Genomic DNA, 20,689 nt, shown 5'->3' with positions numbered 1-20,689 from the left:
ATTTGAAGACTACTATGATTCATATAGACAGTGCATAGATGTATATGTTTTGTTGTTTTTTGAGACAGGGTTTCTCTGTGTAGCCCTGGCTGTCCTGGAACTCACTCTGTAGATCAGGCATACCTCAAACTCAGAAAGATCTGCCTGCCTCTGCCTCCCAAGTACTGGGATTGAAGGCATGCATTACTACTGCCCAGTGGTTTTTAAAAACTGTTTATTTACTTCATGTGTATTAGTGTTTTGCCTGCATATATATCTGTGTGAGGGTGTTGGATCCACTGGTACTGGAGTTATAAACAGTTGTGAGCTGCCATGTGGGTGCTGAGAATTGAACCCGGGTCCTCTAGAAGAGCAGACACTAACCTCTGAGGCATCTCTCCAGCCCCAAATATGTATGTTTTTAAGTCATATCTGATTTTGTTAGCCTCACAGACTTCAGCATGGGCCTAGAAGTATAGCTCAGTGGTATAGTACATGTTTAGCATGTATAAGGCTCTGAGTTTGCCACAGGCCATCCCCAATTAAAACACAGGATTGTTTATGGACCTTCGTTTTAAGAAAAAAAAGAGAAGAATTCAGAGCCAGCAGGTGATCCTGCATGCCTTTAATCCTAGCACTCAGGAGACAGAGGCATTCAGATCTCTGTGAGTTCAAGGATAATCCTGGTTTACAGAGTGAATTTCTGGATAGCCAAGGGTATACAGAGAAATCCTGTCTCAACTCCACCCTCCCCCCCCCCCGAAAAAAAAAAATCCTTGTTCATTTAATGTTGGTTATAATTCCACTTGGTATTTTGGATGTTTACATTCTTGAAAAAATATGATGGAATAGGTATAATCTATTTCCTATTTTCTGTCTCTGTAGTAAAAAGTTCATTTGAGGATCATATTCTGGAAGAGTTATGTGGAATGCTCTCACTTCCATGGATTTATTCCCATTCTGATGATAACTCTTTAAAGTTGACCACATTTGCTACTAATCTTCTGCCATTAAGCCAGAGAGTTTGTGATAGTTATTGTAAGTAATCACAACATCTGATGTATGTAGCTCATTTTGTTGTGTGTAATTGATGTCTGTGTTATAGAATTTATATTTCTTAAATTTTATTTATTGGTTTTTTTTGAGATGGAGTTTCTCTTTGGTTTTGGAGGCTGTCCTGGAACTAGCTCTTGTAGACCAGGCTGGCCTCGAACTCACAGAGATCCGCCCGCCTCTGCCTCCCGAGTGCTGGGATTAAAGGCATGCACACACCCCCCAGCAAATTTATAATACTATTAAAAGGAGAATACTTTGAAGAGCACAGAAAGGAGTTTGGGATACTTGCCCTACACCTATATCCTTTTTTTAATCTGTATAGAATTTGAAATGTATTCTTAAGTATCTTCATCTTGAACTGGGTGTGGTAGCTCATCCCTGCCATCTCAGCACCGAGGAGACTGAGACAGGAGGATTGCCATGAGTTTTAGACCAGCCTGAGCTATAGAGTGAGTCCCTGTCTTAAAAATAAATAAATAAATAAAAAATTACAAGAATCTTTATTTAAGAAATCTATGAGATATTTTAGGGCTGTACATAAAAAGAGTAAAGAATAATATTCTAAACACTCATATCAGCTTTCTACTTCAATAAATAAAAATGTTGGTGCTGGGAGTCCCTAGTCAATAGGTAGAGCTGTGACCTAGTACACTAGAGACTCCAGGTTTCGTCCCCAGGGCCTGCCAAAACTGGAATGGTGGAGTTTTATAGGCCTGTAATGTCTCAGAACAAGAAAGAAAAAATGTTAAGGATTTGGTGAGAATCTTTTGAGATGAATGTGGTGGTGCATGCCTATAGTTCCTGCACTTGGGAGGCCAAGGCAGGAGAATTGAATTACAAGTTCAAGTCCAGACTGGGCTACCTAGTGAGACCCTGACTCAAAACATGAAAGATAAATAATAAACTAACCCTTTGATTGTTCTTTGCCAGTTTATTACTCTCCTTTTCCTAGAGATAATACCATTCTTGCTTTATTATCTTTATTATGCATTTCTTACATAACATAAAGAATTATTTTCATTTTTACAACTTGCATTTTGTTAGTCAATATTGTCTTTATTGTATAGATAGGCTATTAGATAGAACAGGCTAGCCCCAAACTTGACTGTGTAGCTGAGGCTGGCCTTGAACTTTTGATCTCCTAATACTGGTATTACAGTCATGGGCCCCGGTGACTGACTCACTGCATTTTATTTATGGGGTTTATTTATGATGATTCATGTAATCTCTCATATTTTATTTATTAATAAGCAATAATAAGACAAACAGTATCAGGGGTGGAGAGATGGTCTAGTGGTTAAGAGCATGAGCTGCTTTCTTTTGTAGAACATTTGAGTTTGTTCTCAGCACCATATCAAGCAGTTTACACCATCTGTAACTCCATCTCCGATGTTCCTAGCCTTCTCAGACACCTGGATTCACATGCAAAATCCTGCTCCCCCACTTCAATTCATAATTTAAAGCAATACAACTAAATCTTTAAAAAGATAAACATTATCATGGCATCGATGGACAATTTAGTTGCTTCTAGTTGTTGACAATTTTAAGTCTATGAATATTTTTTAGTAACTAAATCTTCCCAAGACCATGATCTTTGAAGTACTATTCATAGACTAGTAGTGCAAACTTGTGGGAACTTCTTAGAAATAGAGTATCTTCAGCCTGTAACTCCTGTTCTAGGGGATCTGATACTCTCTTGTGACCTCCACAGAGAACAGACACACACATGGCAGACATACATGCAAGGCAAAACTTTCATATAATAAAAGTAAATAAAGATGCAAGATTTAAAAACAGAAGAAATAGAGTATATTATGTCCTGCTGGAACATACTGATTAAGAATCTGAATTCTCAAAAAGATCAGGATATTCATATGTATACTAGTTAAAGCACTATTTGAAGACAACTACCTAGGAGTGGAATTACTTGGCTGTAGGATTTTGACATCTTGTATTCTGCTCTGTTGCATTGCTCTCCAAAGATGCACCAGTTTACATTCTTGCTAGTAGAGTATGAGATTTGTGTTCAGTGCTTGACATCACCAGGTTTAAAATATCTTGCTGTTAAGAACAATAAAAATTCAAGGAGGTAACTGTCGTAATGTTTTCCAATCTGATACATGTGATTTTCAATTTGTATTTCCCTAATTACATAACAAATTTGTAAGTAAACATTTTTCTGTGTTCTTGCTTTATTTTCTGAGAATATTTAATTATATGAGATAGTGTATGTACTTTAAATTCTAATTTCACAGCATACATACACAGGCATGTATACACTTGAGCACACACCTACAAATATGTAAAATTAACTTCTTAGAAACTTTGCTTAATGGCTGACAAGGTGGCTCAGTGGATAAAGGCTCCTGCTAGTGAACATGATGTCCTAAGTTTGATTCCTGGGACCTGTATGTGGAAGGAAAGAACTGACTCCCACAAGTTGTCCTCTGACTTCCATACAAGAGTTTTGGTACATTTGCCTATCTCCCCAAATAATTAAAGTTTTAAAAGAAATCTTGTTTAATAAAGTTTATTCTTTTTAGCTCCACAGGCACAGTCACAATGTGTGTTTCTTCTGACTCTGTTTCCAAGAAGAATATTTCTTGAATGGAGAACAGCAGTTTATAATTGGGCCCTGATGAGCTCCCATGAAGTAATCCGTGCTAGTTGCGTTAAAGGATTTTTTATCTTATTGCAGCAGCAGAATTCTTGTGACCAAATTCCCAAGATGCTTATGTATGTATTAAGACTTTAATTTGGCTATATGGCGTGATTGTGTCTTTCTAAGTTATTATTGCAGAATATATAAAGTAAATAATGCTTTTTAGCTTGAAAATTATATTTTTTTCCCTTCTAAGTTTTACCTTTTCTTTCCCTTTGTCTTAAAGAAATCTAATCCAAAATATTTACTAGGAGAATTTAGTATCTTTTCTTTTTTCCACAGAGATAGAGTCAAAGATGATTCTGACATCGTTAAAAAAGAATTTGCTTCTATCCTTGGTCAACTTGTATGTACTCTTCATGGCATGTTTTATTTGACGAGTTCCTCAGTAGAGCCTCTCTTTGAACATGTGGACCTGTTCTGTAAGAACCTGAAAGCCACTCCTCAGCTCGAATGCTCAGCTTCTCAAGTACGAGCTTCTGTCTGCAAGCCATTCCTTTTCTTGCTGGCAGAAAAAACACCTAGTCCAGTAAAACTTGGTGAGCAGTTACTTAGTTCAAACAAATTCCAATGAAACTGGGCATGAGTTTGTTGGAGGGTTGAGAGTTCCATACACACTTGGAAGATCCATGTGTTTAGTAATAACTTGCAGTTCATTCACAAGCTTTCATATAGCTGCTAAGTGGTTCTTAGAAACCCCCTAAATTCTGTAAAATTGATAGTAAGTCTAAGATCCCTCTTAGTTTAATTTTTAAAGTTTATTTTTAAATCTAAGAGACAGTGATCTATAAAACCTAAAATTATCATTTGATAACTTAGATTCTAGGATTTAAATTTAAATCATTTGTTACTTTTATTGAGTATAAGGTAATTTAAATTGGTAAATTTACTAGTTGTAGTGGCACATGCCTTTTTAATCCCAGCATTTGGGAGGCAGAGGCAGGTAGATCTTTGTAGTTCAAAGCCAACCTGGTTTACAGGCTGAGTTTCAGGCCAGCCAGCCAGGTTTCCCAGTGAGAGCTGTCTCAAAACAAACAACAAAAACTAAACAAAAATAAATAATAAGTTCTAATCTCCTTAAATTATATATGCTGTGTATGCCTAGATATTAATGTATGAGGCAACATGGTATTGTTTTTGTGTCCTATTTGCTGACAGTATTTTTAAGTACAACTGTGATACATGATGTGTCAAATTATAAAATATATGCTGTCTCACTTTAGCTTTCATAGACAATCTGCATCATCTTTGTAAGCATCTTGATTTTCAAGAAGATGAAACAGAGGTTAAAGCAGTTCTTGGGACTTTATTAAATTTAATGGAGGATCCAGACAAAGATGTTAGAATTGCTTTTAGTGGAAATATTAAGTATATATTGGAATCTTTGGACTCTGAAGATGGATTCATAAAAGAGGTTGGAACTTTTAAATTTTAAATTAAAACATACAGATTTTTATAAATCTAGCTTTTCTGACCAATGAATTTGCTTTTCTAGCTTTTTGTTTTAAGAATGAAGGAAGCGTATACACATGCCCAAATATCAAGAAATAGCGAACTGAAGGATACCTTGATTCTTACAACAGGGGACATTGGAAGGTGTGTTTGACAGGGTTTGAAATGAAAGTTAGTCATTTTGTCACTGTCTTATTTGCCTAGTATTAGAGACAGTAGGATTGGAGATGTAGTTCAGTGCTAGAATACTTGCCTGTTGTACACAAAGGCCTGGATTCATTCCTCAGCACTGGGGAAAAAAAGAGTAAATGGTGATATGAGATGTATATTATAGAAAAATATGATTCGCCATATGTTTATTTGTGGATCTGCATTCGTTTCTGGACATTAATCCTATGTATACCTGTGTTTGTTTTTCAGGGCAGCAAAAGGAGATTTGATACCTTTTGCACTCCTGCACTTACTGCATTGTTTGTTGTCTAAGTCAGCGTCTGTCTCTGGAGCGGCATACACAGAGATTCGAGCCCTAGTTGCAGCTAAAAGTGTGAAACTGCAAAATTTTTTCAGCCAATATAAGAAACCCATCTGTCAGGTGAAAGCCAGCATTCACCCTTTCAGTGGACAATAGCAACATTTTACAGGAGTTTAAAAAGAAGTAGAAACCAGGCAAAGTAGTATGTGTGTTGGTAATCTCTGTTACTTCACTTGGAAGGCTGAGGTGGTGTTGTCTCTTAAGTCCAGGATTTCGAAACCAGATTGGGCTTAAGAAAAAGAACATGTGCAAGTCTTATTTTACTTGTTTTAAAGAATTATTTTTAAAATTATATTTATTTAGAACTGAATTGTTACCATTTATATTTAAACATATTGGCCTGAAAACATGAGTTATAAATGAAAAGGAATATCATCTATAATAATTTGTTAAATTACTATATTCTTGATAAGCTTTCAGGAGTTATCAGTTTTTATCCTTTTTTAGTGATGATAAACTTTTATATGTTGATATTATAAACATGATATTTTGTTTTCAGAAAAGTATATTAATCAAATGACTGAAAAATTAGACCATGTTAAAATATTGATTTTTACCCTGTATTTGTGATATAATCCTTTGCATGATATTGAAGTTTCTTAACTAAGTCTGGTTGCATTTCTGTAAAATGGAGATTGTGACAAAATTCATCTCATTAAGGTAATTACAAGAATTGAGTGAGTCTAACTCTGGTAGTATAGAAATTGAAACTACCCTTTGTGCTAGTTTAAAAAATATTAGTTGGTGGGCGGGGAGGTGGGGTTAGTTAGAATTCCTTCCTTGTTTGAAAACTAAGAAAAATGTTTTTGCTTTAGTTTTTGGTAGAATCTCTCCACTCCAGTCAGATGACAGCACTCCCAGGTACTCCTTGCCAGACTGCTGAGATGCGAAAACAAGATGTTGCTCACCATAGAGAAATGGCTTTAAATACTTTGTCAGAAATTGCCAATGTTTTTGACTTTCCTGATCTTAATCGTTTCCTAACTGTAAGTTGCAATATGTGTGTGTGTAGTTGACTTATTTGAAGTTTTCAATTAAATATTTCATTTGTTTGTTTTTAAAGAAAACCCTACAAGTACATGCATGCATTTATGCGTGCGTGCGTGTGTGTGTGTGTGTGTGTGTGTTGGGGCGGGGTACCCTGTCTATCAGTTTTGTCGAGGTGGGTGTGGAGGACAGGGTCTATCATAATGCCCCAGAGTTTGACAGGTAAATTTGAATGGCTGAGCAGCAAGCCTTTGGCATCTTTCTGTCTCTACTCCATAGCACTGGGGATTATAAGCATGTGTCACCATGCCTACCGTTTTGTGGGGCATTGAACTCAGGTCATCATGCTTATGTAGCATGCTCTTTACCACCTGAACAATCTCCCTAACCCCCAAATTGTTTATTTCTTTTTACTTTGATGAGGTTACTGTTTGTACGGTAAAACTGAAATTTATATATATCTTTATTTACTGTTCTATGTATCATATTCAGTGATATCATATTTAGGTTAACTATTTGAGTCCATTTGTTTTTAGTACCATCTTGGGTAACATTGGTTATTGAAAAGCTAATATTTACCCTTAAGAAGTTGAATTACAAAATACAGAATTATTGGTATTATCTGCTATGAATTCAGATGTCAGACTTTGTAGCATGTGATGGCTTGGAAACCTGTGAACTTATAGCTAAGTTTTAAAGGATGATGGAGCATATTATCTTCTTATTTTTATTTTAATAAATTTAAATTGCTTATAAATTGGTTACATATACAAAGAAATTGTAATAGTATAGTATAGGAACCACAAAGGTATTCATACCTTATTACTCATTAATTCCATCAAAGCCACTCATGTTTCTTGCAACATTGCCCATTGGCAAAATAAAACTCTGCTAAGAAACTAAATGTCTAAATTTAAGCCATTTTATGTAGCCATCTTAGCCTAAGTATAATTATGTTAAAAGGATTATTAACATAAGGTATGTCTATGAATACAAACCTACTTATTTGTTGTTTTGTTTGTTTTCTTTCTTTTTTGGACACTGTTCTATAGCACAGACTGTCCTCAAATGTGCTGTCCTCCTGCCTCAGTCTCTTGAGTGACAGAATGTCACATCCATCAGGCAAGGGCTGAATCTTGTTCATTGTTATATCCCGTGTTGAGAATAATAACTTACATGTAGTAGTATTCTTTGGGTACACGTAGAATAAATAAACAAAATCATAACTATTTAATCTTTGGATTTTGTGTGAATTTAATGAATTAGATCTTAAATAGACCAAAGATGAAAGATTTGTTGCAGTATTGGATGCTGGTTGTATTTGTGTTCTGTAATGTTGCAGCATAAGTTCTATAATCTAAAACATTCTTTAGGTTTTCATTTATGGCTATTCTCTACATTCTTATTCTTTAAATGCAGGCAAAGATACATCAGCTTTAAGGCTTACTTTAGATTGTGCATTTAACACATATTAATGAAAAATTTGCTTCTTTTGAGTTAGCATACAGTGTAATAGGAATAAAGAATGAATCCAGTCTTCCTTACTTTTACATTTCCTTATTGTTCCCTGTCTTAATACATATGATAGAAGCTCTATGCCATTGGTATCTTGCCTGTTTTGTTCATTGCTGTATATATAGGGCCCTAATCAAAGTAATACCAGTGTATTATAGTCAAGTGAGTAAATGGCAAAGCTGAATGAATACAAGTATAAATTCATACATGACTTAATGTGGCATTAAAGGATGCTTTTGCAGACAGCTTATTTGAACACTTTATCACCTAGACAAATATACTTTGTGATAATAATGATTGTGCTGTTTTTCAGAGGACATTACAAGTTCTCCTGCCTGATCTTGCTGCCAAAGCAAGCCCTGCAGCATCTGCTCTCATTCGAACTTTAGGAAAACAATTAAATGTCAATCGTCGAGAGATTTTAATAAATAACTTCAAATATATTTTTTCTCATTTGGTTTGTTCTTGTACCAAAGATGAATTGGAACGTGCCCTTCATTATCTGAAGGTATTTGAACATTTGTGTGTGTTTTATTCTTTTATTTAAGTTAACATTATTGGGAAAACTATTATAATGTTGTAATGTGGAAGTAGAGAGTAATTTATAGCTTATACTATAAGAATATGTATAAATGTTATTATATTAAATAATCATTGTCTTGGGGAGATTCTAAATAGAATTTTTCTTTTGATATTTGACCTTTTACCATATAGAATAGAATAGTCATTTTCATGGATGATGTTCTTACATAATTTTATTTTAGTAATTTTGTGCTGATTACAGTTATAAAATAGCTGATAATGTATAAGTAATTATAGGTAGAGACAACTACATTTAACTGTATGCCTGTGTTTGGTTTAGTTACTTGCTACTCTGATTATAATTTTTCCTATTTTTAAAATGATTAATAATTTAATAATGAGTCTGAAGAGATGGGTCAGTGATTAACAGCACTTGTTCGAACAGAAGACCTGGGTTCAGTTCTTAACACCAGATCATATCTTCTGTAACTCCAGGTCCTGAGTCTAATGCCCTCTTCTGACCTCTGTGGCACCAAGCACTCATGTGTACATATATACGTATAGGTAAAACACTATAGGCATGAAAAGAAAATAAATCTCAGTGTGTGTGTGTGTGTGTGTGTGTGTGTGTGTGTGTGTGTGTGTAAGAGACAGAGAGAGACAGTGCATGGGTGCTTTGGGCCATTGTGCATGTGTATATCAGAGAACAACTTTTGGGACTTTATTCTCTCATTTCTTTATGGATTTAGGCTGTTAGGTTTGCATGTCTTGCTAGTTTTTAAGTTTAAAATTATAGCTTGAGTTTCTTTTTGATTTTTACATTAACAACAGCGTCTTTTGAGGAATATAAAACTATGGGAATAGAAAACCTTAATTTTATTTTTCTCTAAGAGGACAGCAGATCTCTTTTCACTTGTGAACCAGCGACAATTAATGATTTTCATTAACCGTGTGTTATAGAGACAGAATGATAATATTTATGTAGTACACACTATATGTTAGAAATGTCTCTGTCCACATACTATCTACATCATTTCAGTTATTTGACAAGATAGAGGTAGTACAGCTTATCTCCTGAATAAAATGCTTGAGACTAAATTTTAGATTTTTCTTTACTCTCTTTTTTTTTTTGCATTTTGGAATATTTGCATATACATAATGATATATCTTGAGGATGAAACCAAAGTCTAAACACAGAATTCGTTCATGTTTCACACACATCTTAAATGTATAGCTCAGCTGGGTGTGGTGTCACAAGCCTTTAATATCAGCACTTGGGAAGCAAAGGCAGGTGGATGTCTATGAGATTGAGGCCAGCCTGGTTTACAAAGTGAGTTCCAGGACAGCTAAGACTGTTATACAGACAAATCCTGTCTCAAAAATCAATAGCAATAACTATTATTATTATTATTTTATATAATATTTTTAATGTGCCTGCATTTTGACTGTCATTCAAGTCAAGTATGAAATTTTCTGCTTCTGGTAGTGACAGTGTTCAAAAGAATTGCTATTTGGGTTTTAATTAGGAATGTTCAACCAGTGTTTTGTTTTACAGATGATGGAAATAAGGCAGTGAGAAGTTAGATTAGGTAACTTTTCTAAATCACAGGACAACCTAAAAATGACAGCTGGGACTCAAACTCCAGCATTCTGAACAAAAACTTGTTGTGTAGCACTGTCCTTGCTCCCATGGTCTATGCATCTGTAAATTCTGTGTTGCTGGTGTAAAAAGACTTTAGGTAACCATAAGATTTTTTTCACATTTTATTTCAAAATTAAGTCTGATCACTTTTCTTCATTGCATACAGCCCATGGAATACCTATCAGGAGAGAACAAGATTAGAATTCTTTGCCATTGTCTTTTCTTAGTTCTATTACTAAGCAATGCCATTTGACCTAGAGCTCTTGATTTACTAATAACATGTTAAAAATCAGTGTACTTTTTTTTAGATGCTAATATGAGGAAAATATTTTTTTTAAATGTCTTTAGAATGAAACAGAAATTGAGCTGGGGAGTCTGTTAAGACAGGATTTTCAGGGATTGCATAATGAATTATTGCTACGTATTGGAGAACATTATCAACAAGTTTTCAACGGTTTGTCAATACTTGCCTCATTTGCATCTAGTGATGATCCATATCAGGGACCACGAGATATCACATCACCTGAACTGATGGTAAGGCGCATGATGTTGATTTGTTTTTCTCCTTTTTTGTAGCTTATTCAAGAAGCTAAGGAGACCCTTCACCCCATTTTCCAAATATAGGTATTTCTTTAAAATTGTAAGTGGTATTTCTGTTTTAGAAAAGGCTAAAGTTGTATGGTCACAGAAGATTTAACTACACATTTGGATTTCCAGGTTATTCTTGGGATTTTTTTTTTTTAAAAGTACCCCACCTTTGTTGTTTGAAGAGAAGATCTCACTGTATAGCTCTGGCTGACCTAGAGCTCACTTTGTTGGGATTAAACGCATGCAGCAGCACACCTGGAATGATTTATTTTTTTTTAATAAGTAAACAACAAGGTTTATTTCCCTTCTGTAATTGCCAGATATGCCTCATCTTGTTTCTTCTTACAATTAATCCTTGACAAAGCAAGCCAAATTAAATTCATTGTTGGAGTAAAGGAAAGATGTGTTTTCCTTTTTTACGTTTTCTTCTTTTGTTGTTGTTTGCTTGCTTGTTAGTTCCAAGACAGGGTCTCTTAAAATCCAGGCTTGCCTCAAATTCCCTATGTAGTTGAGAATGGCCTTGAACAACCCTTATCTTTTTGCCTCTGATTCTTGAGTTCTGGGATTACAGGCCTATGCCAACATATTCAGCTTTCTCTTTTCTCTTTGTTTTTCTCTTTCTTTTCATGTTGGAGTGATTTTGAATAGTGTAATTGGCTTTGTCCTGTCATTGTGATCTCATTTTGATCCATTGCTTTGATGGGATGATTTTGGTAATTGTTCCATTGTTTATGTTTCAATTCAGACTTTTAGACTGTGAACTTTGGTTTTCATATAGGTTAGATAGGCGGAAATAGATGGCATGCACACAAATGTTTATCTGAAAATACATTCAGTGAATAGTGCTTGTTCTAAAAGAGAATTTTAAGGAACCCAGTTTGCAGTACTGGGGATCAAACCTAGAGCTTTGTACATGTCTTAGGGTTACTACTGCTGTAATGAAACAAAGAAACTTGGGGAGGAAAGGGCATATTTGACTCATGCTTCCACATCACAGTTCATCATCATAGGAAATCAGGGCAAGAACTCAAGCAGGACAGGGACCTGGAGGCAGGGGCTGGAGGAGTGCTGCTTATTTACTTGCTCCCCGTGGCTTGCTCAGCCTGCCTTCTTATAGAACCCAGGTTTGGCTCCACCCACAGTGGGGTAGATCCTCTCCTGTCAATCTCTAATTAAGAAAATGCCCTACCTGCTTGCTTGCAGCCCAGTCTGATGGAAATACTTACTTGAGATTCCTCCTCAGATGAATGTAGCCTGTGTCAGGTTGTTATCCAGCACAGCAGCTGCCTTACATTGAGCTATTTATGTGTAATCTCAGATCTCAAAGATATCTTTATTATTATTTTCTGACTTGTTTCCCCTAATCTTCCCTACTTTGGGCAATGGTATTTTGTACCATTATCTACCCATTTGCTTTAGCCAAATCCTGAAAATAATGTATAAGCTCTTCAAATTAAATCTGTAAGACCATATTCAACAGTGTGCCTTTCCATTCTCCTTTTGTTTTTGTTAAACTCTTTCTATTTGCTTTTTTTTTTGGTACGGCAAATTTCCAGATTTGTAGCTATTTTAGATGGTCTCTGTACTTACAATAATAATTTCCTGGATGCTCTTCAAAGTTTCCTTATCACCCCAACTGAATTCATTTTTCTAGTTTGTATCACATACTCATGTTTATTTTCTTATAGCACTTATCACAACCATTTTTATGTGTGGAATTATTTAGTGTCTCCTGCTAATTTGCCATTTATTAGTGCTTATTTTTACACATGTACCTAGCATGACAGTGTAGAAACAAATGTATTTGGTGAAAATGGCAGATATACATAATAAAGTACTATTTGTCTAGTTGCCAAGAACTTTAAAATTAGATAGAGTATCTGTAGATTTGAGTGCCACCTATACCTACATTTTATTTAAGAACATAGGATAGGGAATTTGTTTTATTATACCAAAGTTTAATTTCAATCCAAATCAGAAGTTTACAAAATACATATTGTAGAGATGCTGTGATTAAACCCAGTACTTTGCTAATCAAAAAATATTAATGATGATTAACAAACCAAAGGTAAATTTGGTCTTGGAAAACAAGCCCCAGTTTCTTTGCTTGGTAAGAGTTTCTATACTAGAGAGACATGTAGGGTAGATACTTAACCCTCTTCACAGTCTACTAGTACAGAGTCATCCTCTTCTGCACTTAGCTGTGAATGTAACCCTAAGGTAATGGGAATCAGATATGTCACTCAGCATTAAGCCATGCTACCTTGGAACATATTTTAGTGATCACACATCATTAGCTCTTTTTCTTGTCATTTTTCATGCCTGATATAGTTCAATGGTAGGAAGCTGCCCACTAGGAGTTCTGTAAATCTCTAGTTCAGAGGGAAAGAAGAGACACTTTATATATAAAACATATGATATCTTTTCTTTAAATCCATAGGCTGATTATTTGCAACCAAAATTGTTGGGCATTCTGGCCTTTTTTAATATGCAGTTACTGAGCTCCAGTGTTGGCATTGAAGATAAGAAAATGGTAAGTAGTATTTGAATTCCAAGGGGCCAGAATTCATATTGAATGTTTAGGGTACATGAGTTCTGCTTCTACTTACAAACATTCAGATGTAAAAAGTCATTGAACAAGCTGGGTGTGGTAGCTCACACCTGTAATTTCAGCATGTGGGAGACTGAGGCTGAAAGGACAGCTGAGAGTTTGATGCCAGCCTGGTCTGCATAGTGAGCTCCGAACAAGCTTTAGCCGAGTATGAGACTGTCAAAAAAGAGAAGCAGCCAAACACTTAACACTTATTACTGAGTATCATATATTTGCTCTTTAGACATTATAAAAATAGTAATTTTACCACTTGCAGCTTTTTCTCTTTTTTATATATATACATATTTTTTTATTTAATTTTATATAACAAAGTCCAATTAAATGAAAACAAACATTTATACACAATATTTGGGAATTTGGGCGTTGTTCTTTCCAAACTACTTCCTGCTGGTAAGGGGCGCTGTCTTGGGGGATTCGAAGAAGATTCAGATATCCTAGCTGTAGTCTGTAGGGCTGTTTTGTCCAGCTGTTTGGAATGTAGGATCAGCTTGTACTCTGTTTCAGGCGGTCTGGCGTGATCAAACCACATTAGTCTGGAAGGAATCCACATCTTTTCATTTTCTGTGGAAACAAAAATAGAAATCCTTTTCCCCAGTAACTTGTTCTTCAACTTAAATTTTGGAGTCAAAGCGTTTTTTTTTTTTTTTTTTTTTAATTTATTATTTTACATGTCGATCCCAGTTCCCTCTCCCTCCCTCCCTCCCTCCCCTCTAGCCCTCCCTCCCTCCTTCCCTCCTTTGCCCTCTCTGCCCTCTCACATGCACTCTAAACACCCTCCCCTCCCAACCCCCCACCACAATACCATATGTAGGGGAATGCCATCCAGTTGGGGTCATGTAGATCTGACAGGTCCTGTGAAGTAGGGACTAGGGCTTCTCTCCTATCTCTAGAATAAGGCAGTTATCCCTCCATGGGGGATATGTTTGCAAAGTCCTTTTGTGCACCAGGGATACATCCTGGCTCCACTGTCTGAGGTCTCTTAGACTGCTCAGACCTTCTGGCTGAGACCCATATTCAGGGGGGTCCGAGTCAGTCCCCTGTTGGCTTCCCAGCTATCAGTCTAGTGGCCCATAGCTCCTCCTTGTTCAGGTAAGCTGTCTCTATGTACTTCTACCGCATGGTCTTGTCCTCTCCATCTGCTTCTGGGTTCTAGTTCAACTCAGTGTTTATGTATGGGTGTTTGCTCCTATTTTCAACAGGCATTAGTTGAGGACTCCATGGAGAAGTTATTTGTTGATCTCACTCTCCGGGAAGGGCATTTATGGTAGCCTTTCCATGGGAACTGAGATTGTTAGTTGGGAGCAGTCTTGTAGTTCCCTCGACCTTTCTTTGTGTTCAACTTTATCTTCAAACCAATATTGGCTCCCTCTTTTATGTTCTCTCTCTCTGTCTCTGTCTCTGTCTCTCTCTCTCTCTCTCTCTCTTTCCTATTTTCCATTCCTAACCAGGCTCAATCCTCCTGGTCGCACATGCCTTCCTCTCCTCCCCCTCATTTTCTCCTACTTCTCTCTCCATTAGCTGTCCTCCCCCACTTTACCTGAGGTCTGGGGGACTTGTCCCTTCCCAGTTCTGTGAGGGACTTTATATGAATCTCTTAGAATACAACTTGTATCCTAGTTCCTCTGGTGATGTGAATTATAGGCTGGTGATCATTTGATCTAGTTCTAAAATCCATATATGAGTGAGTACATACTGTGTTTCTCTTTTTGTGACTGGGTTTCCTCATTCAGGATGGTTTCTTCAAGTGCCATCCACTTGCCTGCAAATTTCAAGATACCATTATTTTTTTCTGCAGAGTAGTATTCCATTGTGTAGATGTGCCACATCTTCATTAACCATTCTTCAATTGAGGGGCATCTAGGTTGCTTCCAGGTTCTTGCTAATACAAATAGTGCTGCTATGAACATAGTTGAACAGATGTCTTTGTTGCATTGATGTGAATCCTTTGGGTATATGCCTAAGAGGGGGATTGCCGGGTCCTGTGGTAAACTAATTCCCATTTTCCTGTGGAACCGCCATACTGATCTCCAAAATGGCTGTATGAGTTTGCACTCCCACCAGCAGTGGAGGAGTGTTCCACTTTCTCCACATCCTTTCCAACATAAGTCATCACTGGTGTTTCTAATTTTAGCCATTCTGGCAGGGGTAAGATGGTATCTCAAAGTTGTTTTGATTTGCATTTCCCTGATAGCTAAGGATGTGGAGCATTTTCTTAAGTGTCTTTCAGCCTTTTTGATTTCCTCCATTGAGAATTCTTTCTTCAGTTCTGTACCCCATTTTTTAATAGGGTTATTTGGTGTTTTGTTGACTAGTTTCTTGAGTTCTTTGTATATTTTGGAGATCAGCCCTTTGTCGGATATAGGATTAGTTAAAATCTTTTCCCAGTCAGTGGGCTGCCGTTTGGTCTTGTCAACTGTGTCCTTTGCCTTACAGAAGCTTCTAAGTTTGAAGAGGTCCCATTTATTAATTGTTTCTTTCAGTGTCTGTGCCCCTGGAGTTACGTTCAAGAAGCGGTCTCCTATACCAATTTGTTCAAGGGTACCTCCTACTTTCTCTTCTAAGAGGTTCAATGTGGCTGGATTGATGTTGAGGTCTTTGATCCATTTGGACTTGAGTTTTGTGCATGGCGACAGACATGGGTCTATCTGCAGTCTTCTACACACCCTCATCCAATTGTGCCAGCACCATTTGTTGAAGATGCTGTCTTTGCCCCATTGTATAATTTTAGCTGTTTTGTCGAAAATCAGGTGTTCATAGGTGCGTGGATTAATATCAGGATTTTCAATTCGATTCCATTGGTCTACCTGTCTATTTTTATGCCAATACCAGGCTGTTTTCAGAACTATAGCTCTGTAGTAGAGCTTAAAGTCAGGAATGGTGATGCCTCCTGAAGTTCTTTTATTGTATAGGGTTGTTTTGGCTATCTTGCAGCTTTTTCTCTAATGACAAATAGGAAATCCAACTCAAGCTGGCCTAAAGAATTTGTTGGCTCTATCACTAAATATGCAAAGAAAATGTAACTTCACCCATAGCTTGATTCCAGATTCAAAGAACATTTCAGAATCAGTATTAGCTTTATACTTTTGTTATTATAGCTCAGGGTGCCTTTGAATTTAGGGTAGTCCTCCACCTCAGCCTCCCGTGTGCTGGGATTATGACAGCCTTCTTGCTCAGCTAGTTTTGTACTTGTTAGGTAATAATTCTAATGGTTGCAGGCCCATGATATTCAGCCCAATGGAAAACATAAGACAGCAGTAACTGAGAGCTTGAGCTTCAGTTGTATAATTGAATTTTATGGTTCATCTGGGTCTGATGTTGGTATTTCTGTTTTTAGTGTGGATGTGTGTTAGCATTAGTGTGCAACAGTGCTCATGTAGAAGTCAGAGGACAAAAACAAACAAACAAAACTGGCCAGCATTAATTAGACCGTTTGTGTTGTGTACATTGATGTCATGACACTTACTTCTACCTCTTGTTTGCTTCTAACATCTTGTTTATAAGTTCTGTTTTTAACCACTAATTTTTTTGAAGGCTTTGAATAGTTTGATGTCTTTGATGAAGTTAATGGGACCTAAACATGTTAGTTCTGTGAGAGTAAAAATGATGACCACGCTGAGAACTGGCCTTCGATTCAAGGATGATTTTCCTGAGTTATGTTGCAGGTAAATTACTGTCATAGTTGATGTTTTCTTGTATTTCTAGGAAACACTAACATGAGTTCTTACCACAAGCTGATCTAATGGGAACATTTTTTTTCAGTTGAAGTGCTTTCTTCCCAAATAAATTGATATTAAACTAGCCATTACAATTGACCCTTTGTCAACTTGACACAGAAACACATCACTTGTTAAGTCATAACCTTTTTCTTGTTCATCCACAAGATGCTATGGTTAATGTCGCATATAAAATATTCTAACTTTTAAATGTTCCAGACTTTAAAATTCCCATTTTAAAATTTAAATTCCAACTTTAAAAGTTCAATTCTTAGCTGGGCGGTGCTTCTAATCCCAGCACTCGGGAGGCAGAGGCAGGTGGATCTCTGTGAGTTAGAGGCCAGCCTGGTCTGCAGAGTGAATTCCAGGACTAGTTCCATAACTGCTGGGAAACCCTGCCTTGGGAAAAAAAAACATTCAATTCCTTTAAAACACTTAAGTCTCTCTAAAATTTCAAAGTCTCTTAACTGTGGGCTCCTATAAAATAAAAAATAAGTTAATACTTTCTTATTCCAAGAAGAATCAGTTAGCCCTCTTTTTTAAAAGTGAAGCTAGTCCTTCATTTGGAGAAGTGTGGAGAGATTGTGACATCTTAATAAACACATTGCAAGTTGAAAGTATCACAAATTGGAGCATTCTATTTTGTGTTTTTGAGACATTGTCTTGCTATGTAGCCCAAGCTGTCTCAGAACTCAAAAGTCCTCCTACCTCAGCCTTCCAAGTATTGAAATTATAGGCACGTACCATCATGCTGGGACTGAAAATATATTCTTAATGTACCTAAACTCCCATACACTATAGCCTAATGTAGCCTGGCTTAAGTGAGCTCAGAGCACTTACAGTAGTTTTCAGTTGTCCAAAATCATTTCACACAAAGACCCTTTATAATGAAATGTTGAGTATCTCATGTAGTCTCTCAAACACAGTAGTATGCTGTTAAGTACAATATCATTCATCCCATGGTTATATAAAACATATGCCTAGAAACTATGGCTTGCTGTTGCTGCCCATGGGGGCATTTGTGCCATGTTATTAAGACTCATGAGAGTCTTAATACATAGCCAGGCTGCCCTTGAACTCTGTGATGTTATTCTGTAAGTGCTAATAGAGATGTGCATCATCACTTCCAGTCTTCAACTACAATTCCTTCTAAATGTGTGTACAGCATGATAAAGTTTAAAAAAAAAGTCTTTTTAAGTTGTACTGTCCTTATGGATTATCTATGTAAGCAAATGTATAAATACATGACATTCAAATTTTCTTTTGTATTGATCTTGTCCCAAGATACTCTTTTCACTTTGGTTATTGTTTTATTTTTTCATTTGATTGGTTAGTTGGTGTTTTCAAGTTTTGTTTGCCTTAATATAACTTAGAGATCACTTTGTGTTTTTGTGTGTACATTGATCTACTTTAATCTCTTGTATGTATATATCATCAGCTAACAATTAATTGATGCTACTTTACAAACACAAAAATACTTTGAGTTAATTTTTGTTTTTCACTTAGAGCATGGGATTGCTTTGTTCGTTGCCTGGATCATGCTTACCTGGGCCCCCTGCTCAGTCATGTCATAGTAGCTTTGTTACCTCTTATACACATGCAGCCAAAAGAAACTGCTGCTATCTTTCACTACCTCATCATTGAAAACAGGTAATGTACCTGAAATTAAGCATAAAATAGTTATGTGTATATGCATGTGTGTGTATATGTGTGTGCATGCACTCTCAGAAACCATAGGTTGATGCTGGGTATCTTCCTCAATCATTCTCCACCTTATTTTTGTGGTGGTTGTTGTGGTTTATTTGATTGTTTGAAGTAGGGTCTCACTGTGTAGCTCTGGCTTTCCTGGAACTTACTATATAGACCAGGCTAGCCTTGAACTCACAGAAATCTGTCTGCCTGTGCCTCCCCAGTGCTGGGATTAAATGGCACCACCTTATTTTTTGAGACAAAAAAAGACAGGTCTTTTTAAAACCTGACTGATTTCTCTAATCTACCTAGCCAGCAAAGCCCCAAGGATCTCCCTGTCTTTGCTTCTTTGGTACTGGGATTATAGGAGCATACTTTCTTGTGTTACTTGGGGATCCAACTCAAGTCCTCATGCTTACACAGCCAAGTGCTTTACCAATGAGCAATCTCTCCAGTCCTAAAATATTCTAAAATGCATTTTTTTGTGTCTCAAAGTATTGGTATTACTTTGATAATGTGGAGTTACCTTTTTAAAATGTAGAGTCCTTGAGTAACTTAAAATTATTGATATGTAACTACTTATTTTGTAGATAGATTTTCAGTGGGTGCTGTTTTTACTATAATATATTTAAAACTCATCAGGTAATAGATCAGCAATTTTCAGTTGGTAAAGATAATTTTACCTTTCTTCTTCTCATTTAAATCAGGTATATTCCCTTAGCCTAGAGACATAGTGACTTGACAGATTTTGATGATCCCTCATGGATGGCCTCACCCTCCCTGGGGAGTAGATAGCGGATGGGATGGGGGATTGGTGGGGGGCATGGGAGAATGAGAGGGATTGATTTTTTACAGTAAGAAAAAAAATATTAAGTAAAAATAAAAAAGAATGTAGCAGAAAAAAATCTCTTTAAATGTATTATTTCAACATAGAGAAATGTTCTCTGATTGTCTATTTTCTAACTATTGAGTTGAAAACTCTTAGGTTGACCTTTAAAGCTAGACACATCTTACTTCTTGAAATTTTTTCCTACTGATTTTCCAGTCCCACTGATTACTGTAACAGGAGGCTGTAGCAAACATGGACTAGCAAAAGAACAGACCACACTTTATCCCCACTTAAATTTTTACTCAGGCTGCTTCTTACCCTAAAATATCTTCCAACACATTTGCAAGCTTTTTTTTTCCCTGTTACTAACTTCTGTATAATTCCTCTGAAAAGTTAGGATTTAAGTACTACACACGTGTCCATCCATATGCTTTTGCCATTTCTTTAAGTTATTCCAGTAAACATTCAGATAAGAAAACTCAAAAGGGAAGATTAATATCTTTTTATATGTTGAAAATACTTTTAGATTTTTTTGTTTTCTACATTCTAGAACAATAAAATCACTAACATCACTTTTCACATCTCTTTTCAGTTATTATACAAATATTCACATGCTCATTGTTATAGATGGTAGAATAATTTTTTTTTACTTTTTTATGTCATAAGAAAAAATTTCTTATGCTAGGTGCTAGGAAGGCCCTCACCCTCCTCAGTGAATGAAATTGTTTTGGGTTTGTTTATTGGTTTTTTGATTGTTTTATTCTATGTCTAGCACAGGACTTAGCATCTAACAGTATACATGCTAGGTATTTCTTATTTTTTATGTGTTAATAAAGACTAGAATTTAAAAGGTTTTAAACCTACAAATATTTTATTATGATTTAAGCAACTAAAATGTTATAGCATAAAGAT

General features: G+C 36.1%; 1 protein-coding gene across 3 annotated transcripts in view; it reads left to right on the top strand.

Annotated features, from left to right (window-relative positions):
- The window catches only part of Atr (ATR serine/threonine kinase), a 90,972-nt gene that overhangs the window by 11,994 nt on the left and 58,289 nt on the right, over positions 1–20,689 (top strand). For all 3 annotated transcript variants that reach the window (XM_051206944.1, XM_051206953.1, XM_051206961.1), the window contains exons 8-19: positions 865–1,017; positions 3,579–3,771; positions 3,980–4,236; positions 4,921–5,111; positions 5,193–5,293; positions 5,570–5,741; positions 6,497–6,667; positions 8,497–8,691; positions 10,696–10,881; positions 13,376–13,468; positions 17,078–17,208; positions 18,766–18,909. In XM_051206944.1, the coding sequence (XP_051062901.1) occupies positions 865–1,017; positions 3,579–3,771; positions 3,980–4,236; positions 4,921–5,111; positions 5,193–5,293; positions 5,570–5,741; positions 6,497–6,667; positions 8,497–8,691; positions 10,696–10,881; positions 13,376–13,468; positions 17,078–17,208; positions 18,766–18,909 (1,987 nt within the window). The remainder of the gene's footprint in view (positions 1–864; positions 1,018–3,578; positions 3,772–3,979; positions 4,237–4,920; positions 5,112–5,192; positions 5,294–5,569; positions 5,742–6,496; positions 6,668–8,496; positions 8,692–10,695; positions 10,882–13,375; positions 13,469–17,077; positions 17,209–18,765; positions 18,910–20,689) is intronic.

Source organism: Phodopus roborovskii, unplaced genomic scaffold (assembly GCF_943737965.1).
Source record: "Phodopus roborovskii unplaced genomic scaffold, PHOROB, whole genome shotgun sequence".
Classification (NCBI taxonomy): domain Eukaryota; kingdom Metazoa; phylum Chordata; class Mammalia; order Rodentia; family Cricetidae; genus Phodopus; species Phodopus roborovskii.
This window is presented reverse-complemented; position numbering and strand designations above follow the sequence as displayed.